We start from the raw sequence: 24662 nt of genomic DNA, 5'->3' as shown, positions 1-24662 counted from the left end.
CCTGGAATCATTGGGCGCAAGGCGGCAATACACCCTGGAGGGGGTGTTTTTATGAACAGCTCCTTTTAAATAAATATTTCCAGTTGTGTTTCCAAAGAAGAAACATGAGCCCTGAGCTGAAGTGCCTGCTGTTGAGAGGTGAAAGGCGAACACACTCCTCTCTGGAGACCTCTCGCTCTCTCTCTGTCTTTCTGCTCAGACTGTAAATGATGGATGGAAGGATTCAGCTCACTGTCTTCCATGCTAATGTGGTCACCTGATGCCGGCCTGCATTCATGAGCAGCTCCTTCATATTGATACCTCAAGCAGTGTAAACTGCCCTGGCCACCATCTTACAATCTCACTACCATGTCCTCTCTCCTTTTTTCGTCCCTTCACAGCTCCTGTAAGGAACCCGCTAATGGCTTGTCAGCTTGTATTAAATTGCAAAGGTGCCGAGCATTTTACCCTGATGCACTCCCAGTTGTCAGCGCCAAATCTTGTGTTTTCTCTCTCCTGCTTTTGAGCAGCATTATTCCTCATTCTCTAACCACTTTAAATCTTTCATTTTGTTGTTCTTTATGGATTCCATCCAGCAAACCATTGTGCTAATGTGTGAAATTACCGTGAGGACTTTCACACAACTTCATGAGTTGATGCTTGGCCTTCTGGACAGACCCCTAACATTGCATTAGCTTCCTCTGTAGTATGATCAAATAGAGCATCTGCCAAATTCCAGAAATACAGTCTATAAATCAAACTTGCACACCATCTGTAGACGATCCAAACATCTGCTTCCATCTTGTTCTCTTCAGCCTGGAGAAGGCAGTACGTGCCTGGGCTCTCGCAGTGAACCCTTCATGTAAAGACGGTGGTTATATCACAGCTGAGGTGCTGGAGTTCAGTCTCCAGCAGCTCTGCTCCCTTATGTGCTGGAGAAAGATTGAGAGGTGTTACTGTCACCAGGTAGACCCCATAGGATGGAAGAAAGAACCCCACGTCACCACAGTGAGAAATACGATCTGCCTTTCAGGTCGTATGGGACACCGGATGAGAGCTGAAAGTTTTTATTCGATAAGTTTGCAGATGGATACTTTTCTCCGTCACCAGTGATGGGTCATTCAGTGGTCAGAGCTCTGCCCATTCTGAGTCTGTTTGTAAGTTCCTGAACAGTCATAAAGACAAGTGTTCAGAAACTGAAACTGGATCCTATCAACCACAAACTCATTTAGCAACTGAAATATGAAAGTTACTACTTTCACAATACAAGCACGCAACACCGGTGCACGCTGAAAAGATGTTGCGTTAAAATCAGTCGGCTTTTAGGGCTAAAGCAACCCCAAGTAGTATTTTTACCTTAGAATTACAGCTTCAGAATCATTGTGATGCTCCACTGAGCTGTTATATGGAGAATAGAGCCTCTGTCCTTGCTATTCTGGGCTTAGCACTGCAGAAACTGCACTATGTAACTTTTGGAGGAGCGTAGGAAACCAGGCAGGTAGGTTGCTGCTACACTGCACCAGGGTTCTTGTGTCGTGAAGGTCACTCTCTGTGAGGTCTAATGCCCTTTCCAGGGTGTGTTCCTGGGTCGGCTTTGGACCCTGATCAGGATGAATTTAAACCTTATTGAAGTGGTTACTGCAGTGTTAGCAGGGTTTAGGCTATTTCTACGCTCTTGTTTTAGAATACTCAGATCTGAGTATTTTTCTGGTGCTCTGATGCCTGCGCGTGCAAGTTTACACATTTTGTTTCACTGTTGGTTTTATGAATCGAGTTCCTTGACTCTGAGGTGAACTCTAGTAACGCTGAAGCTGAATTGTACACTGTGCTGGATTATGCAGCTCCACAATGAGCTTATCCAGCAAAAGAGCTTCTTTAGCAGTGGATTAAATTTAGTACTTTAACATTTCCAAATCCTCACGGCAAAGGAAAGTGTGGCGAATCCTAATCTCATTTTTAAAATTTGCATTCATTACAGTTTCTTAATTTTACAGAAGGCTGTTATCTTTATGGAGCACCACAGCTGATATGGCAGTTTCCATGTGTAGGGATCAATAAAGAACAGCCATAGACCCTAGCCATAAAGCTATAACGATGGACGGTGTGAATCTTACCAGCTATTTGCGCAAGAAGAGCGCTTCCAGGAGCCTGAAAGCCGACAATTAAATGATAAAGTATCAGTTCCTTGTGATCAGGATGGAAACTGTGCTATCGTGGATCAATGGGCAGGTGAAATGAGCAACCCATATATTCTTAGCGCTAGCCTTCCCAGCTGAGGTAAATCTGAGTACTCAGCACAGCTGAGCTTAATCAGCACGGCCCTCTGTGACAATGCTAGCTCTGTTTTAGCCGTTAGGAAAGGCCAGAGACACTCGAGCGAAGTCCATTTTGTGTGTGAGTGGCTTGTAGAGATTTAAGCTGCACACTCGTGCTCATTCTCTTTTATCCCCTCTTGATTCAGTCACGTTAATAAACCGAACCGCAGGGAAGGTGCTTTTTGCTTTACTCTCACGTGCCCAATCCTTCCTAACTCGCTAATACCTCTGTTCGCACTGAGCTGGACCGAAGGACCCCCAGCTGATTCTTATTAAAGGGTGTTTTGATCACGGCTTGCAGAAAAGAAATGTTCGAGAAAGCCTTGTTTACTAATCTACAACACTAGTGAACTCTTAAGGTGCTACTTCATGTGCACCCATCTCTGGCACAACTGCTCTCAGCTCCAAAATTAAACACTGACCAATAGAATTAGCCATTGATCACATGAGCCTCAGGTCACCAAGTTACATGTGGAAATAGGGGAATTGGCTCGGGTCACTGTCTGTGAGGAGAGTGGTGTGTTCTCCCTGTGTCTGCATGGGTTTCCTCCGGGTGACTGTCTGTGAGGAGTGTGGTGTGTTCTCCCTGTGTCTGCGTGGGTTTCCTCCGAGTGACTGTCTGTGAGGCGTGTGGTGTGTTCTCCCTGGGTCTGCGTGGGTTTCCTCCGGGTGACTGTCTGTGAGGAGTGTGGTGTGTTCTCCCTGTGTCTGCATGGGTTACCTCCTGGTGCTCTAGCTTGCTCCCACAGTCCAAACACACACGCTGGTTTGGATTGGCTGTGCAAACCTGTGTGATGCCCTGTTATGGAGTGGCATCCTCTACAGTGTGTGTATCTGCCTTGTGCCCTGTGAATCTGTGTAGATTCTGTAGATTCTGTGACCCTGACCAGGATGAATGAATGAATGACTGAAATGAAGCCTAGTCTCTGATTTATATTGTGTATAACACTGAAAGTCTTCTTTCTCTCTCTCTCTCTCTCTCTCTGTGACAGATTGATCAGCCACTCGATGGGGATTCACCGGCGAGCTCCGACCTGTGTCTCCTGCCCAGCGGCCCGCCACCTGCCCTCCCTCTACAACACCTCCTCCACAGAAATCATGAAACTTGTATTAACTGAATGGCAAATGATATGGATTTTTACTGTTTCCAGTAGACAGTAAACACACATACACACACACACACCTGCGCACACACACCCACATTCACATATACACATACACACTGTCACACACACACACTCATCCATCCACACACACACTCTCACTCCTACTGTCATATACATGTGCACACACCAAAGGGAGTGACCTCACCACAAAGCCATATCTCCCTCACGGTTGCATACCAAAAAAAAAAAAAAACAAGGCCACAAAGCTCTGCTGAGAGCTCGGCTTCGGAAACCTAAAAGGAATGTATCTTACATGTTATTTTTCCTGTGAGACCCTCTAGACGCCGTGAGTCTGTCCACCAAAAAAGGAGCTGCTTGGATTTAAATGTGCTCTGTGTTTTTGTTTTAATCCCCGCTCTTGTTTCTCATTTTCGTTTTTTTGTCGTACATCTGCGGAGACGCGTCTTTAACTTCCTGTTTGCATGCCGAACGCGATGGCCCCCCAGAACACTGATGCGGATACTATGCAAGTGCAGGAGGTGGTGGTGGTCCCTGCCAAAGCAGTCACTGGAAGCTCAGGAGGAGATGGAGGAGGAGGAGGCAGGGCTAATGGAGTGGGCGGGACTACTGGACGGGACCTGGAGAGTCAGGACGAGTCAGCGAGTGAGGGATCTATAGATCGCATCCCCCTACGGCAGTGGGTCATGCACGGAGCCATCATGTTCGGACGGGAGTTCTGCTACGCAATGGAGACAGCCCTGGTCACTCCTGTGCTGCTGCAAATTGGTAAGAAATTTAGACCAGAGGAAAAGAAATGGTAGCTTTATCATGTGGTCAACACAAACAACAATAAAACCTCATTCGTTTTGTGGTGCAGTGTAAGAAAACAATGTCCTGTAAAGGTACAGAAAGTAAAAATCGCCCTTTCAAAGGTACAACAGTGGTTTTAAGTCCAGTCATGTACCTTGAAGGTCCATTACATCCCCTTCACCAGAAGACAAGAAGAACTGTTTTAAAGCAACATTGGGTTAAAACTCCTGGTCCCCCTTTGGTAATGGTAATCTATCAGCTGATGTGACACATCTGGGCAGTTTGCCTTCTCCTCTTATGTGTTAAGCTGTTCAGTAGAGCATTCCATTAGAGGCGGTTTGAAATGAAGAAATGGGTTTGCCTCACGTGTGTCGAAAGGAGCATGTTTGCTTCCACTTTTATGAGCGTGGTGGACTTGTAGGCGACTAATAATTGAGGAGAGATTTAAGCAAATCCCCGGGGATAAACAAATAAAATATTTATGGAGAAGCTGGCCAGTCCACAAAGGCTACTTCGAGAGCCTGTGACCTTGAAATTAACAGAAGGTACAGGAGATACCTCCCTCCCTTCCTGCATTCACACGATTATGCACTCCCCAGCATCTGTAACTTCTCAAACACACACACACACACACACACACACACAGCCGTATCTTTGGTGAGTGATTAAATGCTTCCCCTGCAATCTCTCTAAAGAACTCTAAATAGCTGTGTGAGGATCAGTCTTGCACAATGACAAAGCAGAAGATTAGCGTCTGCGTCAAACAAGCCGACTAATAACAGATTACGTACCTGGAAAATCGGAAATAGGATATTTTGGGGTTCTGTGTAAGGAGTTCCAGTAGGAAACACATCGGCCGCCTCAGTCTTTACGCTCAGTGTGTGCTGCGATGTGTAAGAACCATTCAATAAGAAATTATCAATTAAGCATTTCCACATTTCTTTCCAGAAGTCTTGGCTGAAGCTTCTCTATAGATTTGGCTCCGGTTTAAAGACCTCTCAAGGCGGCACTCATGAATTATTCGCACTGTTTATCAAGAGCGAGATGTAAAAGGTGTTGGCACTGCGGGGGCTGGAAATGAAAAGTGTCCAAATATATTAGCCCCTGCAGAGCTGACCAGAGGAGGCGGGGGAGACCGATTTCTATTTTGGTTCCACTCTGAGCCTCTATGTCGGATGTTGTCTGTTGCCGTCTTCCCCTGGCATCGCAAGTATTCATGAATTACGCATTAAGCAAAGTCATCTTCCACTTGTTGACTCTTCCACTGGTGTCCAGAGGCATTTTATCTTTTATTAGAAAAGGATATTCAATTTAATTCATATTTTAGTGATTTATTTACTCGCACATGCAAATGTCTTTGCGTTCTATAGTTATGAGTTAGATCACTAGTAAACAACAGTATCCCAGACATTGTAATACAAATCTATCCATATTAGATTCCATATTCAGTAGGAGTTATACATAGTTTCTGTGTGAAATGAGTTGCTTTATAGACTCTAAATGCCATTGGAATTTATACATAGACTCTATAGTATTTGCTATTGGAGAGTTACTATTTAACATACGTGTGTTTTTGGTGTTACCATACACACTGAACTTTACACTGCTAGAGTTCACATATGAACCCTCCATGTAAATACCAACATATTTGCTGGGTCTGTATTTACAAAAAGAGCTCACAAATTACCTGTACACGAATCCAGATGAAAGCCAGTTTATTCACAGCCAGCAAACCAAAAAACAGACCTGCCCCTTCAACGAGATCGTACATAAACCTGTACGATCATCTCAGTCGTTCTACATCTAAAATAAGTTCTTTATGACTCCCCGGGTTTCACTGACCACTCCAAGGTCCAAAGTCATAGCAATGTCTTTGTATTCTTAGCTTATTATAGCAATGATGATCATGGACCATTCAGTTTATTTGTCATTGCCAATGGTGGCATGTCCAGATATGAGATTATGAGCCTCACAACAGATTAAATAACAATGATTAAAATGAACAAGGCGTTAGGTGTCCTCTATTCCAGAAATGTGTCTGTGCTTTGACACTCTCCATTCATATCTTGACAGGCTTAACAATTAGTTAATTATGTGATTCTGTTGTATTAGAGCAGGGAAAACTCAACAGAGCAGGATAAGCCCCATACTGTGTTCTGGTAGGATTTAGATTTGATTTTGTGAGCACAATGGGGTCATTTAAAGAACCCATATGCAAGAAAAAATCCTTTTCTTCTGTTAATAAAAGAGCTTAATTGCATGCATAACATTTCTTACAGTCTCAAAGCATACCATTCACCCCATAGTTCATACAGTTCATATAAATAGATACTTAAAGGCATAGTTCACAATCAAAATAGAAAACACTTATTCTAAATCTAATGGATAGGACTCCAAACGCTCCATATGTGGGTCATATTGACTTATTTTATCTGTTTCTGATCACTTAAGGTGGAAATGTCTCCAAAATCAGGAGATGGCCAACTGCATTACAGACAGTGCTACAAAACACAACAACTCCAGTTACAAATGAGTTTCTGTGGGAATTCAGACAGTGAATAAAAGCTTACAAACAAGTTCAACTACAGCTGCATTCAAATAACAGTCGTAATTATCCCTCACACATACTGTTCCACCTTAAAACACGCAAATCATAGATGTTCCCTTTAATTTTAGTTCTTTTTTTTCTTGTATATTACAGTTGGTATTAGATGTTATTTTATTTGTTTGCTGAAACTAAAGCCAGAGAAAATTAAATCGGGGTCTCTGCATGGCCAAGTTCGTACTGAGATTGATCAGTTATTAATTAATTAATGTTCACCCTGTAGTTTTAAAAATAAAAAATAATGGGCTTGTGGTGTCTCTGTGCACTTTTTTTCTGACTTTGAATTTGCTTTTAAGCTTATTAACAAAAGATGTTTCCTGGTCTTTAAAGTTGCAGTTAAAACTTCTCGAATGACCTCCACTGGTTGAATGTGGTGAGTATTTAAACTAGCCAGAATGCATAAGTAATATTGCTGGACAAGGGCAGCAGTGCTGTGTTTGTGTGTTTGAATTGAGACCTAATGTTCTTGTGTGTGTGAACTAGTCTTCTCACTACTGTTTGCGTGAGTTCCAGAAGGCTGAGGCTGCCATCAAACACACAGCAATTAGCACATTACGCTTAGAGCCTGGAGAGCAGCCAGAAAGCACAACATGACGCATAATCAAGTTTTTCCTGAAACCTGTTTTGTTTCTGTATGAGAGGCTGACTGAAGCTAATGATAACCTATGGTGATTTAAACCATGGGATTGATTGTTTACGAGCGAATAGCACAGTTTCTGATGTTTGAACATGCTTTTGAACATACACTAGTGGTGTGTGTCCATTTTTCTACTGTGAAAAGTCTATTTGTCTGAAAGGATGTGACGCTGTCAAGAAGCTCTTAGCGAAATAGGAAATAGACAAAAAAGAAGTCAAAGCTGCTGTTGTTTTGAAAAAATAGAAATTGACTGACCATCCCAGAGCACCTGCTACAAGATTATGTCAGATGTTTAGAGATGATATTGGCAACCAACTTCTAAGACTGAACTTGGTGGTGGTGTGAAAGAAACAAAGGTTAAAAAAACTGAAATCAAGACTCTAAAAGATATACTGAAATATTTGCTTTATAGATGTTTTGTTCCTCGTGCAGAAAAAGGTTTCACTGAGAGTTACATAAATGACTTCTGCACATTGCTGACATTTTGTGTGAGTCAGAGAGACATTCTTGCTCACAGTCTCTTCCCATGTACTACAACAGTCTCTAACCATGTACCACAGTGGCAGTGTTTACAGGATTGTCAGGGCATTACAGTTAATGCCAGCAGCTCAGCTCCTCATTGTCTCTGAGATTGTTTGTTTAAAGAACGAAGTATACAATTACAACAGGTCCCTTTTTTTTCCCTAATAGTATTTTCTGTCCCTTGAGAACTTCTCATTGACACATTAACAGAGTAGCCTTTTCTCCCCATACAGGGGCAGGAACTGTGTCCGAGTCTCGAACGTGGGAATGGCTTAAGGAGCACACAACCTGATGCCCTCTCTCTGTTTGACTTTTTGTACAAACCAGGGCAACTGCCAGATATCACGCTTAACACAAGACAAATGGCCAGTGGTATTGTGTAAAGACATAATTGAAGGAATATGTACCTATATTTTTAGTCTAAGGTTTCTTGCGTGTATTCTTTTATTTGTGTGCAGTTCCTTGTGTCATTCTTCTGGAGCCTGTTTTCATGTAGCTGCTATTGTTAGCACACTACATATTGTTAACCTTGTTTGTGTCTTTAGTCTTCATTTAGTCCCTGACATTCTTCACTTCAGTCATGTGGCACTTCTTTGTACCTATTTTGTTTGAGGAAAGTGGTGGTAGAAGTGCTAATTCTTCTCAGGCGTTCTTTTCATGCTGTTCTTTTGTGTTAGCCTATGTGTTAGCGCTGTTGGTGCCTTGTTTGTGTGTTCAATCTTCAATTAATCCGTGCCAAGTGCATAAATGAAAGCATAACTGAGGGGCTTTTACTAATCTTTTTAAAGTTTTATTTTGGTTTGAGGTGCAATGTGTCATTCTTCTGAGGTTTTTCTTTCTTTGTTAGCGCAAAGTCGTTGCTAGCACTGCCTTTTTCTGCATTTGGTCCATATTAAATAATAACTGAGGGAATATTTACATATCTTCTGAGTGCTAAATCTGGTGAAACAATCTATCAAGCTGTTTGTTTGTGCTAATTTATATGCTAGCACAACTGGAGTCCCTTTATCTTTAATATTCCTTTAGTCCCTGCCTTAATATACTACACTTTATTGTCTGAATGTATTAATTGTGGGATTATTTACTAATATTTAGAGCATTTGTTTTTTTACTTTAGCCCTTCTATATTTGAACATGTTTGCAAAACTGTTCATTTTTCTGAGGAACTCTTTATGGAATTAGTATCTTTTTCTCTTTAATCCTCATAAAGTCCTTTGACTTCCTGTGCCTGTTATATAAACTAATGGTGAAGGTGTGGGATTTTTTTTGTCCACTAATCTGGATAAAGCCAGTGCTGCTATCAGTTGTTTTTGTAACATGTGAACTGATCTCAGAGTGAGAGACTCTGTGTACTTATGTTATGTAAAGTTAAGTTTTCATAGATACATGAGCTGTTGTGAGACAAAATGTTAGTAATCCTCAGAGCTTTCTATTTCTGCAAAGAATAAATAATCATTGTTAGGTTCTGGCTTATACAAATATGGTATATTATTATTATTATATGGTATATTATTATATACCATATACATACTATTTTTTTCAGTTGTTATACTATATTTAATGTAACTACGCTTGGCTTTCTGCTGATTCCAGTTGTCTCAAATTTTTTCAGTGTTGCAAAGACATTTTAAGATGTTATTGTCCACCCCTATACATTTATTCTTAGAAGTTGGTTGCATTTTCTGTTTACACAGTTTACATAGTCCTTTCTGTTCTCAGTAACAGCTTCTCTCCAGCTCCACGTCCTTTTAGACCCACTGTGAGTACTTTTCATAGTGGAAGGCTGAACACAAACGGCTTTTGAGGTACTTGGATCTGAAGCAAGAGTGGAGCTTGATGTTCAAAGACGGAACATTTTAGGTACTGTTTGTTTGAGGGGGACAGTTTTGGTGCAACACCAGGTCTTGCACGGTTGTTAGGGGTCAATTTTTTTTTTACTCACTCATTTCAACTTCCTTATTGATGTGGATAAAGTTAAAGCTAATCTCTACAACATTAACTCATGAAACCCTTGTACCTGTATGGCTGTTTTGACTGGGTGGGACTTTCATACCACTGGTGTGGGAGAGAAACCCTCTCTGGTCTGTGGTGGTAAGAGTGACTGAAGGCCCTTAGGAGTGACCGCAGTGACGTAGGGCAGGGCTAATCTGCTGGCACAAAGCTTTAGAGAATTGCATAATGTCTGTGACTGGATTAGCACTGATGACTGGACGTCAACATCTGATATCTATCACAGGATTAGTTTGTATGTGGTAAGCAGAAAACATGCGCTGCCAATCTGACTGAATGATGTGGGCAGTTTGCTGACCCCGTTGACCTTCAGTTCACGAAGCACACAGCGAGCGTTTTGCTGATCACCTCTTTTAATTATAGTGGCTGTTTGTTTATTCTCATTGTCCGTAGGTCTATATACGACACGGTTATTTAATGCCCAGTCAGGGCATGTTTATGTAGAAGAGCTCTTGCAGAAATGATGGTGCTGTTCTGGGCCTATCAAATGAGTACACTCCCTATCAAATATTTGGGGTCAATTCTAATAAATAAGTGTGCTTTCCTGTCCTTAATTTAACATATTTAACACCACAAATAGAAAGCTAGTCTAGACGTTAGATTGTGTCATGAACTTAGCACTGCCTAAAGCTCCTTCCATTAATAATAATAATAATAATAATAATAATAATAATAATAATGGGAAAAGTTGTAAAAAAACTGAAAATTCCCAGATGTTTTTTCCAGGCAGTGGCACGAAGAGATGCTCCTTATTCCCGTGTGAACTCCAGACAGTGGCAGCTGTGCAGACGAGGCCTCTGTGACCCTGAGGTGTTTTTCAGTGGTAAAAAATAAGTGAGGAATAACACAAAGCCAGAGATAACGGCAGGTTTGTGAGCTATGGTGGGAATGTGGGGATCAGCACATTCTGCTTTGTCCTTAACTGAGGTACAGTCTCTGTACTGATGATGACAGACGAGAATAGTGGGTTCTGGGTTGTTTTTTATTTTTTTGTTTTTTGAGGGTTGCATTTCTGCCGAGGAAGGAATGTGTGGCATTCACCGTCTTTATTTTTTGTAATGTGTCAGTTCCATGCATACCACAGGAGAAAAAATAACAACAGTGTCAAAACACTAGCTAAGTTCAGCTCTCTACAGCCACCATTACTGAGGAATTTCTGTCCTCACAGTGATTTATTGTAAATCAAACATGCAGAGTACAAAGATTTCACCAGCTTCTGATTTACAGACTTCAAACATCTCTAACTCATGCTACGACTTCAGAGCTTTATAAACAAATCCCAGTTTGAAAGAGTGTGCTTCTTTTATCACATGAGCTACAGGTTTAATTAAAATCCTATTTTTAATGTTTCAAAAAAGTTAGAAGAAAAAATAAATAGAAGAAAAAGGTGTGGTGTGTTCTCCCTGTGTCTGTGTGGGTTTCCTCCAGGTGATTGTCTGTGAGGAGTGTAGTGTATTCTCCCTGTGTCTGCGTGGGTTTCCTCCGGGTGACTGTCTGTGAGGAGTGTGGTGTGTTCTCCCTGTGTCTGCGTGGGTTTCCTCCGGGTGACTGTCTGTGAGGAGTGTGGTGTGTTCTCCCTGTGTCTGCGTGGGTTTCCTCCGGGTGACTGTCTTTGAGGAGTGTGGTGTGTTCTCCCTGTGTCTGCGTGGGTTTCCTCCGGGTGACTGTCTGTGAGGAGTGTGGTGTGTTCTCCCTGTGTCTGCGTGGGTTTCCTCCGGGTGACTGTCTGTGAGGAGTGTGGTGTGTTCTCCCTGTGCCTGCGTGGGTTTCCTCCGGATGACTATCTGTGAGGAGTGTGATGTGTTCTCCCTGTGTCTGCGTGGGTTTCCTCCGGATGACCATCGGTGAGGAGTGTGGTGTGTTCTCCCTGTGTCTGCGTGGGTTTCCTCTGGGTGACTGTCTGTGAGGAGTGTGGTGTGTTCTCCCTGTGCCTGCGTGGGTTTCCTCTGGGTGACTGTCTGTGAGGAGTGTGGTGTGTTCTCCCTCTGTCTGCGTGGGTTTCCTCCAGGTGACTGTCTGTGAGGAGTGTAGTGTGTTCTCCCTGTGTCTGCGTGGGTTTCCTCCGGGTGGTCCGGTTTCCTCCCACTTCCCAAAAACACATGTTGGTAGGTTGATTGGCGACTCAAAGTGCCCGTAAGTATCAGTGAATGTGTGTGTGTGTGTGTGTGTGTGTGTGTGTGTGTGTGTGTGTGTGTGTGTGTCGCCCTGTGAAGGACTGGCACCCCCTTCAGGGTGTGATCCCGGGGAAGGGAACTGGGTAAGGGTTACAGACAATGAATAAATCCTAGGACTTAATTTTCAGATGGTTGCAAAATGTAACTTGAAATATACAGTTTTGCCTGTGCTTGAGTTGGATTCAGTTAATCTGAACAGCTAACAATTTGAGGTTGTGCAACTGGATGTAGCAACTGGAGCTTAGGATGTACACACAGCTGTTTGATCTCTGATTCTCTGATTCCCCCTGCAGTTTGAGGGGAGGGAAAATGGTGAAGGATGAGTTGGTGAAAGAAGGATGAGGACGAGTCCCACAGACGCAGCTCACAACCCCGTGTGAGTCGCTACCTGTCAGTCACTGCTGCAGTGCCTCATGGGTATGTCACATCTCGCATACAGAGTGCAAGAATGCAGCAGTGGCTTTGACCTGGCGGCAGGGATTAGCAGGCTCCAGCTGAAGGAAGTATGCAAAAAAAAAAAAAAAAACACATCTTATGACCTGAAAGCCGTAGCTTTTGTGATAGAGCCTGTTTATACCTTGCTTTAACAAGGTTTTGCTGGTTGGATCACATTAGGATTTCACTTGACTGTGTGAAAAGCCAGGTGTCGTCACTCTCAGGACGAACAGTGATTGGATTTAATACAAATGTGGATGGAATCCATGTTCCATATCTGCTTATAGTTAAAGTGTGACATGTTTCTGCCCCCGAATATTCAATTCTTGCAGAAATATTAATAGTAATCATTAAAATAAATCTGTGTCTTAATAAAGAACTCCAGCTCTAGGCCTCCTAGTCTCAGTCTTTAATTATGGCAAATTATTTCTTGTCATTTTTATATTTTTCCAAATTTAAGTTGTAAATCCCACCACTGCAGCACTTGTGGTGGGAAACTGCAATGTTGATTCCTTGCCAAACCTTTCCTTTAGAGCAGGTAACTCTGGATTTGTTGCTGAAAGAAAATCAGAAGGAACTGGCGAGGGAAATGGCTGTTGAGTGTTGTCCTGATTTTTATTTATTTTTCTCTCACTCTCCAGTGTACTGCAGTTGTTCACACGAGCGATTAATGGTGGGATTTTCATCCGTTTTTTACAGAAACAATAGCTGTGCCCTGCACCCGATTTGTTCATTTAATTATTTTTTTTTTATTTCAAATACAGCGAGTGCCCCCTGTCACCTTCAGCCATCTGGAACCACAAAGGCAGGAAGTGGAGAGTAGTGTGAGAATCCATGAGGTTTTATTCCTCTGCACTAGGGCTGCGCAATGTAAACTCAATTCAATATCAGAGCAACATTGCGATAAATTAATATGACTTTATTTATTCATACACTGAGGGTCAGTCAGTGACAGCTCAACACACTTGGAGGAGAACAGTAAGTAGTTTGAGCTCCCAGCCACAGATGGCAATGGCATAGATGGTGGTTGACTTCTGCTCTTTGTATGTTTCTTTTACATGTTTAAGTCAATTTTACTTACACATGCGCGCACACACACACACACACACATACACATACACACACACACATACACATTATATATACCTACTGTGTGATTGAGCTTTGTATCGGGAGAGGATAAGGTGCTCTAATGCAAGAAGATTACAGCTTCATCTGCAGTGACCCAGCTGCTGCCGTGAATGAAGCCTCTGCACTGCGCTATACGTTTCATAATGAATAATCCCATTGCTCTGTGATAGAGAGAGAGAGAGAAGGAAAGTGAAAAGGCAGGAGAGAAAGGAGACAGAGAGAGAGAGAGAGAGAGAGAAAGAAAGAGAGGGAGAGATTCTCTGGTCGTCCTATGTCGAGGTGCCTGATGTAGTGCTGCAGTGTTACGTAACACAGCTGACTCAGAGTGGTGAAAGTGTGTGTACGCATGTGTCCGACCCATGCGGGTTTAATAGTGTCCTGAGGGAGATGGAGCCTGCCGCATTCAGAAAAAAAGAGAGAAACGCTTAACATTAGAAGTCAGGACACAGTCACTGTGTGCTTACCATCCTGCAGTGAACCTTCATTAAACTGTGTGTGTGTGTGTGTGTGTGTGTGTGTGTGTGTGTGTGTGTGTGTGTGTGTGTGAGAGTGAGAGAGCCCCTGCTTTACTCACTGTACATTGTGTTCTGCTGCAGTTGTAGAGAATCTGACTTCTCTGAATGATTTGAAAGCGGTGACTGATTCAGTGAATCATGAAATCTCACTCTCTTAATCACGACTGACTGATTCCATTTATTATAAAAAGGTTTTTATGTGATTAAAATAGTAAAATCCAGGAATGCTGCTGAAATAAATCAAACAAATATAAGATTTTTGAGGAAATACTAAGAACAACAAACCCTCATTCCAGTTTGTTTATTTGACACCGTCACATTTAAGGTAGACCAGAAGCACCTGCCATAGCATTAAGGTTTATTGGAGGCAGCTTTTAAGGTGGACTGGAGGCATCCATTTGTACATTTGAGGTGTACTAGGGAGACCAGAATGTATGTTTCACAATTTAAGGTGGACCGGAGGCTTTTGTGGAGGACTGGAGGCATTATAAAGTAACTGTTCTTGCACTTTGAACATCACCTTTTAAGGTGGAATGAAAAAACATTAAAAAAAACAAATTTATCCTAATTTTGATTTTATTGTCAGCTCTGGCAGATTAATAAAACATTTAATGACAGGTTTCCAAGCAACCAGTGCTCATCTATTATCACAAGTTTATCACGAATATCAGTGCAGTTCAAGCACTACTCAACAATTCATATTGTGTGGTCATGTTTAATGAATGTTTTTTGTTTTGTTTTGTTTTTTTATGTAACCATTTTTAATGTAATCATTTTCAGTCTTAAAAATGATGAGGTAATGATGCATTTTTACACCTCTGTGTTTTACTCATGATGCCACACACACACACACACACACACACAGAGAGAGACAGATAGGACAGTGAGAGAGGGAGGACTGCGTTGGCCGTCCTCCCTGCTCTCAGGTGTGTTATGCAACAGCCCATTTTCTGTGGCCTTTGTTTTCATCTCTCTGTCACTCGTTCTCTCACTGTCTCTCTCACTCTCTCTCTCTCACTGTCTCAATCTCTCTCTCTCTCTCTCTCTCTCTCTCTCTCTCTCACTCTCACTGTTTCTCTCTCACTCTACTCCCTGATTCTCTCTCTCTCAATGATTCTCTGACTGTCTCATTCATGCTCTCTCTCTCTCTCTGTCTCTCTCTCACTCTCACTGATTCTCTCATTGTCTCTTGCTCATACCGTCTCTCTCTTGCACTCTCTCTCTCTCATTCTCTCTCTCTCACTGATTCTCTCATTGTCTCTTGCTCATACCGTCTCTCGCTTGCACTCTCTCTCTCTCTCTCTCTCTCTCTCTCTCTCACTGTCTCTCTCTCTCTCTCTCTCTCTCTCTCTCTCTCTCACTGATTCTCTCATTGTCTCTTGCTCATACCGTCTCTCTCTCTCTCTCTCCTTGCCCCCCCCCCCCCCCCCCTGAATAATTCATAACTGTCAACAAGAGGGACGGCAAGCTCTGACTCTTATGACTGAGACGCGCCATGTTGAGCATACACACACACACCCACACACACAAACACTCGCGTGCACACACACACACACATTCACATGGCACCCTGACGCAGGGTCTGATGTTAATATTTTATTCCTCCATCTGCTTTATCCGAGCTCTGTTCCTGGAGACTGTGGATCGTAGCTGCTGTTTCTGCGCCTCTTGTGCCCTGTTTATGCCCAGCTCATCCCTCCACCCTGCTCTTATTAGGCCTATGGTCTGTAGACATTTCAGACCGCCTTGTGACCTCTTTATGCCCAGCTTAACCCTTCAGTCTGCAGTTACTGCTGAGAGTAGACTTCTCAGAAGCCCTCGTGTCTTGTTTATAGCCTGTTTAACCCTCCACCTGTTCCTGACTGAACCGAACCTGGGTGTAGCTCTCATTCTCAGAGTTTGTTTTAACATTTGTTAAAGCGTGTGAACTCTATAACCTTAAACTTATAAAACGACACAGAATTAATCAGTTTTTTATGACTTTATTTTTTTAAAGTCAATGACACATTTACCTATCGCAAAACAATAATGAGGGCGGCACGGTGGTGCAGCAGGTAGTGTCGCAATCGCACAGCTCCAGGGACCTGGAGAATGTGGGTTCGATTCCCGCTCCGGGTGACTGTCTGTGAGGAGTTGGTGTGTTCTCCCTGTGTCCGCGTGGGTTTCCTCCGGGTGCTCCGGTTTCCTCCCACAGTCCAAAAACACACGTTGCAGGTGGATTGGCGAGTCAAAAATGTCCGTAGGTGTGAGTGTGTGACTGAATGTGTGTGTGTGTGTGTCTGTGTTGCCCTGTGAAGAACTGGCACCCCCTCCAGGGTGTATTCCCGCCTTGCGCCCAATGATTCCAGGTAGGCTCTGGACCCACCACGACCCTGAATTGGAATAAGGGTTACAGATAATGAATGAATGAAAACAATAATGACACTGTTATTTGTCACAGTTTTGATTAAAGGTGCAATAGTTGTTTACACAGGAGTTCCTATGTTATTGTAGTTCATCTGCATATCCACCAGAGGTCACACATTCCGAATCCCAACCAGTGTACTCGTGCATTATTTCAGGCTTCCTCCTGTGGCCAAGCAGGTGAACCACAAGGACAAAAACCAGTCTGGAGTTAGGTACACACAACAAGTAACTCTGTAAAACAGTTCCAGGGTCCTAGGGTTGTGGGTTCGAGCTCTGCTTCAGATGACTGTGAGGAGTTTGGTGTGTTCTCCTTGTTCCTGTATGGGTTTCCTCCCTACCACGACCCTGAACTGGAAAAGCAGTTCATTTGTCCGTGTTAGAAAATAAATTATAATCACCCCTTCCACTTTTAAGTTTAAGACACTGAGCAAATGGAGCTACTTACAGCGCAGCTGTCATTTGCACCTGATATTGTCTAAATTCTGTATATTTTAGTTAATTACTTCAGTGCAGAAATGCTAAAACCCTGTGGGAGGAAATAAATGAGCAAAATGGACCCTCATTTGTCTGTGACCTCCTCCTTTTAATGAACATGCAACACAGCAGGGAGCAGAGAGGGAGGAAAAGAAAAAGCACCTGTTTCCTGCTTCTGCAGTGTTTCTTCTCTCACCACTCTCGATTTCTCTCTCTCTCTCTCTCTCTCTCTCTCTCTCTCAGTCTCTCAGCTAAGTGTCATTTTCTCATGAGCTCTGTGTGAATGTATTTATTGTGGGTGGTAGACTTCAGTGAGTCAGAGACTGAATCATGTGTCAGTGTTGGTGTGTGACTGTGTGTGTGTGTTTGTGGGGATAGCTACACCTGCACCCGATTTGACTCGAGTTGGCGGGGGTTGGGGGGGGGGGGTGTTGAAGCCCACCTGCATCAGAGGTTAGACACAGACAGACTGTCTCTCTCTCTCTGTCTCTCTCTCTGTCTCTCTCTCTGTCTCTCTCTCTCTCTCTCTCCATCAATATGTGCCCCCCCCTCCCCCATCTATGGAGACCTTCATTTCCCTGTGCTCTCAGTATTGTTAGTTGTTTTTGACCTGCCAGGAACACACAAAAAAATTATTCTGTTGTTATTTACTATGATCTAACTTCCTATTTGGATGTTTACTCACTGCTGTTTTCGAGGAAAAACACAACTCTCTCTCTTGCTACAGGCAAGACAGTCTCTCTCTCTCTCTCTCTCTCTCTCTCTCTCTCTCTCTCTCCGGCTGATTCTGATCTCCGCTGTTTGTTCACAGACTCGAGTGGAATATATAAACACCCCCAGAAACGAACAAAGACCGAACGTGTATGAAAACATGTTTTTTTTCTGTCAAGCTTTAAACAAATGTTCAGAAGAGGAAGAGGGTCAGTGATCTGTGGTCAGTTTTGAGCGAACCGTGGGCAGGAAGTTTACGGCTGCGTGCTGTGTGTCAGAACATATTCCAGCATAACTCCCGAGAAACCGAACCTCACATTCAACAACAGAACTGAAGTATGGGAATGGAAAATAGTTCAGAAAATGATTTATTTCTGGTCAGACATTTACTGAGTAAATAATCGCTGGACACAGGCCTTACATCGAATGACCCCAGTGTTGTAAACCTGTCCCAACAAACCTGGGTCAGCATAAGGGACTGGTTTAAGGAATTTATATATATATATATAAATTATTTGTGTTTATAGATGTAGCTCTATGGTCGTCTCTAACATCCTTGCAGTTCTGATGTAATTAGGTCTCTGTATTTCAGTTTTCTTGTGCGTGGGTAATTGCGCTTTCCTAATTCTGTTTTATCTGCTCTAGTTCCTGGTTTATCAGCCATCAAATGTTGTGTCCATATTGGGCAGCTCTAGTTGTTGGTCTCTGCGTTTGTAATCTCTGACCTGCTCTGACCTCATTAAGAGCTTCCAGTAAGTTCTTCTCACGGCTGCTGAGCTCACGTTTCCGTGCCCGTGGACAAGGGGCCTCTCAGCCCACCGCTGTTGAGGGGAAAGACTCTATATTGTAGCTGTGTGAAGTGGACGCCACGGTCCGTGGCAGGTGCGGTGGCATTTTTCCAGCTTCCAGCCTTTGGAAAACAGAGCGTGAGACTTGACCTTTTGTCTGGGCAGCAGTGTTCCCAGCTCGCCGAGGGCTGCATAGGCTTAGCGAAAGCAGCCTGAGCTCAAGCATGAGATCATCCACAAACACATGCACTGCTGCAGGCCATGAGGGATGGAGCAAGCAGTATCTTTCTTATATATGTTTTACAAACCATACATGACCAGGAGGCCAGGAGAGCACACGCTGGCCTCATTCCCTTTGGTACAACAGACATTCTCATTGCGCAACAGCACCATGGGTCTCATCAGCTGAAATGTGTAGAGGGTCTGAATCTGAATAATTATAGTTGCTAATAGGGGTCCTTGGCCAAGACTTAACCCTAATCTACTCTGGTGTTGCCCACCCTCCAGTACACTCTACTGACACACTTCACTTTGACTCACTCTAACACTCTGAATTTCTCTTAACCCTCTGCTGTAACTTTCCGTCCTCTTCAGGGGGCCACATCCCTGGGCTGGTGAGAAAGGATCGCGTTTCCTGAAGCACCGGCACTGACCTACAGTCAGTTTTTTTTGCCTGGACTAACTTCACCACTGCCAGTGAAAATAATATTGGAGACATGCTAATGCTTTCAGAATGACTCCAATCAGAAATGGGCTTTAGCCGGTCTTACCTCCTACCCTTCGTCTCTGATTGGTTCACATTAATAAAGACTAATTAACTATTAATAATGAAGGTTTGGTTGTCTGCTATTGTGGCTATTAATACAATTATTAACATTGAATCAAAACTGTTTAATAATATTATTAAATTAATTTAGACCCATTCGTTATTAGGGGCTTCATGGTTTTTTTTTGTGTAAAGTTGCTGAGAATTGCTGTCGTTTTATACATTTTTGTGCCACCAATGCTTCTTTATTATTCATTAAAACTATTGATTTTATACTTTTGAATAGTAATTTTCACCAATCAGCCAAAACATTAAAAATACCTCTTTGCTTTTACAACCACGGTCTATTTTTATGAGCTCCACTGACCATCCAGGTGCACTTTGTAGACACTGGCATCCTGGTGGTGTGTTAATGTGTGTTGAGCTGGTATGAGAGGTTCCACCAACCCAAAATGTCCAGCCAACAGTGTCCTGTGGGCAGCGTCCTGTGTCACTGATGAAGGACTAGAGGACGACTAACACAAACTGTGCAGCAGCAGATGAGCTACTGTCTCTGACTTTACAGCTACAAGGTGGAACAAAGGTTGGACAGTGAGTGGGCACAGTAGCACTCCAGCAGCACTGCTGTGTCTGATCCACTCGCACCAGCACAAGAAACTCTAACACACCACCAGCTCCACATCAGTGTCACTGCGGTGCTGAGAATGATCCACCGCCCACATCACACCTAGAGACAAGGTTGTTTTAATGTTATGGCTGATTGGATTTGTCCTCAGGCGTTTCTTAAACACTGAAGCATGACCCTGAACGTTAGAGGGGCTATGCTTTGGAACCAAAAGATATTTTTTAATGGTAGACAAGGCCAAGTTTAAGTCATGCACACTCTCACTTTTAGTGCTTATCAGTCACTGCCCGGTCTTTATCTCACTCCTACACACCCTCTGGAGCTCTGAGGTCACAGATCCAGCCGTGTGTTGAAGTTTGGGCACTCCACAACATGTGGGGAAACATGTTCTCTGTGGAGGATTATATACTGCTTTGACCAGGGGTGTCCAAACATTTACTTACTACTGGACATAAAAGTACTGTCCTTAGCTGTAAGGGAAACCTGAAAAATTAGTTGAATACACATCCCCTTACTGTATACCGTGACCTACTCTTTGCAGCACCCTTTACTGTTTACAGGGCATATGAAGTGTGGTTAGAATTGGAGTGGAACTGGAAAGTTAAATGGTTTTGCTGTAGTTGAACGACGAGTGTCTCTTGACCGACTCACACCGGATCAAAGCATTAAATAAAGCGTCATGGAAAACAGCGTGCGGCTAATAATCCTATAAAAATCTGCCAAACGGCCCAGTGGTCAGTCCTTTAAAAATACATAGCTCTTTTTTAGTGGATCAGGTCCTTAAATGGGCTTGGACATGTGTGTGTGTGTGTGTGTGTGTGTGTGTGTGTGTGTGTGTAGGGGTCAGAGAAAGTTTGAAGACAAATACACATAGATTGTGGAATGCAAAGCCTATTTAGAGAAAATCTGCTGACCACAACCAGAAACAATGATGATATTAATAATGCAGACTGCAAATCTGCTCCAGCTCCAAACACCCACAGGCAGAACACATTTATTCTCCCTAAGCCATATACAAAGGATGGCCAAAAGTTTGAGGACACCTGTCTATGTATTCCTTCTAAAATGTAGGTTATTTATAGGAAGCTGCTACTCTTCTGAGATTGTCTTAAAAAGATCACTTTCCAGAGGGAAATTGTAGTTACAGCAGTGAAAAATACCAAAGACCAAAGGGACCTAATGTTATTACAGATGTATACATTTAAATAGGAGATAAATGAATTAAAAAAATGCAATAAAACATAAATAATAGTGCAGAAAAACATAAAAAATCTACAGTAATGTAGAATAACTGCAATAAAACTAGATTTGCATTTTTGGAAGGAAATGCCTAGTGTGTGAGTGTGTGTGATATTGTGTGTAAGAGAGCAGGTATGATGTGATAGTGGATCATTCTCAGCACTGCAGTGACATTGACGTTGAGGTGGTGTGTTAGTGTGTGTTGTGAGTGGATCAGATACAGCAGTTGTTCCTGGAGTTTTCATGCACTATAATAATAATAAGATGAGCAATAACAATATAGTGCTTTTCAAGAGCTATAATAAGTCAAATCAAATGTTGGCTATAAGCTGTTGGCTGTTGGATACCGAGTGTCATCCTCTGTGAACTAATCCCCCGTCTCAAATCGAAGGTCTGTTATTAATCTAATTAAACACCACTTTGTGCTCTTGTTTCCTCCAGGTCTTCCAGAACAGTACTATAGCTTGGTGTGGTTCCTGAGCCCAATCCTCGGCCTCATGTTCACTCCTCTGATTGGCTCGGCGAGTGACCGCTGCACTCTGCCCTGGGGACGCCGCCGGCCCTTTATCCTGGCTCTGTGTGTGGGCGTTCTGCTCGGAGTCGCGCTCTTCCTTAACGGATCTCTCATAGGTGAGTTCCAGGACTGGGGACAGGAGAGTACATAGTCCATACCTTCATACTTTCATACAACTTTAGTGTGTCTTTTCTGTAAATCAGCCCACAGACTCAGTCAAAGGTTACATACTTAAATGTTCCTGCTTATATTGATATGAATTCATTCAGTACTATTACTGTTAATGTATATTATATTAAGGTTTGTATAATTGATATGTGGCATATATGTCCAGGAAAGTACTGTGTGCCAAACTGGTCAGGCCTCAAGTCATGATTCATTCAAGACGTCAGTAAGCAGTCATTTTACATTCAGTCACGCAACCTTTGGCTTCTGTGTCCCAGTCACTTTTCTGACAGCGTTAATTCCTCATTTAATTTCTGGGTGCGACTGGGATTCTGGGGGCCCAGAGAGCACGGAGCTGGTGTGATTTTTCACAGGAACGCTGCGGCGCTTGGCACTGCGTAACAGAACGCCAGCATCAGTCAGCTGCTGTATTTTCTATTTCAGACAGGAATTCTTACACTGAGAACTACTCTGCCTCTCTCTGAGCCACAGCTCCAGCCGGCAGCCGTGAAATCACCTGAGACTTTTCTATTGAGACTGTCCTATTATCTCTATTTTATAGCAAGTTAATTAAAATGTTCTTGTTCACAACAACACAGCCTTAGAATACTCCAGGGCTTTGACCCTGAGACTGAACACTGTGAATGAGAACAGGTCTCATGCACGAAGTTCTCATAAACACAGGCTGCAGAGTGTGTAACACATCTGCTGTGTCAAACACACACTTGGAGTTGGATTAGTTTTACCTTGGGATGATGTATGAAGTCAAATTAGTAAATTTACAGTAAGGAACCAGTCCTTCACAAGGCAAAACACACACACACACACTCACACCTATGAACACCCTTGAGTCGTCAATCCACCTACCAACATGTGTTTTTGGACCGTGGGAGGACACCGGAGCACCCGGAGGAAACCCACGCAGACACAGGGAGAACACACCACACTCCTCACAGACAGTCACCCGGAGGAAACCCACGCAGACACAGAGAGAATACACTACACTCCTCACAGACAGTCACCCGGAGGAAACCCACGCAGACACAGGGAGAATACACTACACTCCTCACAGACAGTCACCCGGAGGAAATCCACGCAGACACAGGGAGAATACACTACACTCCTCACAGACAGTCACCCGGAGGAAACCCACGCAGACACAGGGAGAATACACTACACTCCTCACAGACAATCACCTGGAGGAAACCCACGCAGACACAAGGAGAACACACCACACCCCTCACAGACAGTCACCCGGAGGAAACCCACGCAGACACAGGGAGAACACACCACACTCCTCACAGATGGTCATCCGGAGGAAACCCACGCAGACACAGGGAGAACACACCACACTCCTCACCGATGGTCATCCGGAGGAAACACACGCAGACACAGGGAGAACACACCACACTCCTCACAGATGGTCATCCGGAGGAAACCCACGCAGACACAGGGAGAACACACCACACTCCTCACAGACAGTCACCCGGAGGAAACCCACGCAGACACAGAGAGAACACACCACACTCCTCACAGACAGTCACCCGGAGGAAACCCACGCAGACACAGAGAGAACACACCACACTCCTCACAGACAGTCACCCGGAGGAAACCCACGCAGACACAGGGAGAACACACCACACTCCTCACCGATGGTCATCCGGAGGAAACCCACGCAGACACAGGGAGAACACACCACACTCCTCACAGATGGTCATCCGGAGGAAACCCACGCAGACACAGGGAGAACACACCACACTCCTCACAGACAGTCACCCGGAGGAAACCCACGCAGACACAGGGAGAACACACCACACTCCTCACAGACAGTCAAACCCACAACCTCCAGGTCCTTGGAGCTGTGTGACTGCAACGCCTACCTGCTGCACCACCATGGTGTTCTACTAAAAATAGCAATAAAATAAAAATAATAGCAAATGTACTAAATAAAAAGAAATAATAAAAAAGGATATTAATAGAAAATTTAAATCCAAATGTAATGTAAAAAACTCTTGTAACCACATCATCTTTATTCTTTATGGCGTACTGAGGCTCCTGAGTGCTAACAGTGCATAGCTTTTTCCACAAGTTAAGACACAAGGCCAGTTTTGTTATTACATTACTGTGAAATCAATTCAAATATAACTCTGTCTACTGATGGTGCTTCAGTGAAATGCAGAAGGTAATTCACTTTGGAATTAGAGCATCAGACATAGCACATTTGGAGCAGTAATCACGTAAATTACAATACATCCCCAGGTAAAACTAATCCAGCTCCAATGGAGCTGTAGCTGAGCTCATTCTCTACAGTATGAATTATATTACGGGTCAGTGCTGTATCACTCGTCTCAAAGCAGAGAGGCTGATGGCGATTGAAAATGTGGATGCTGTATCTAAATCTGATCGAGCTCTAAGGACGATCAATGTCAAGCCATTAGTGATCTCCCATTAGCTACTGATTGGCTGCACTGAGAGAGGTTTCAGGTGTTGGAGATGAGCTCTGATTGCTTCCCGCTCTCAGTTTACCTCATTCCAGGACAAATGGAGATCAGTGCCACTGCACACACAGACTATGCTGATGTTTTAAGGAATGATTCAGTCTAGACTGCTTTTAAAAAGACACATGATTCAAGACAGCCAATCAGAATCTGTCTTACTGGCACAGTGTTCTTTCTCTAGTTGATTTTCTAACACCACTCCATTGAATAGTTTACTGAAAACAGATTGTGCCTGAA

The 24662-nt window shown here is 43.3% G+C and overlaps 1 protein-coding gene across 1 annotated transcript in view; it reads left to right on the top strand.

Moving 5' to 3' along the window:
* LOC136699382 (solute carrier family 45 member 4) overlaps nt 1-24662 on the top strand; it is a 56098-nt gene that overhangs the window by 19789 nt on the left and 11647 nt on the right. Inside the window, exons 3-4 of the mRNA XM_066674078.1 lie at nt 3287-4186; nt 21690-21878. Of these exons, the coding sequence (XP_066530175.1) occupies nt 3883-4186; nt 21690-21878 (493 nt within the window). The 5' untranslated portion in view covers nt 3287-3882. The remainder of the gene's footprint in view (nt 1-3286; nt 4187-21689; nt 21879-24662) is intronic.

The sequence above is a fragment of the Hoplias malabaricus genome, chromosome 6 (genome assembly GCF_029633855.1).
Source record: "Hoplias malabaricus isolate fHopMal1 chromosome 6, fHopMal1.hap1, whole genome shotgun sequence".
Lineage (NCBI taxonomy): Eukaryota > Metazoa > Chordata > Actinopteri > Characiformes > Erythrinidae > Hoplias > Hoplias malabaricus.
This window is presented reverse-complemented; position numbering and strand designations above follow the sequence as displayed.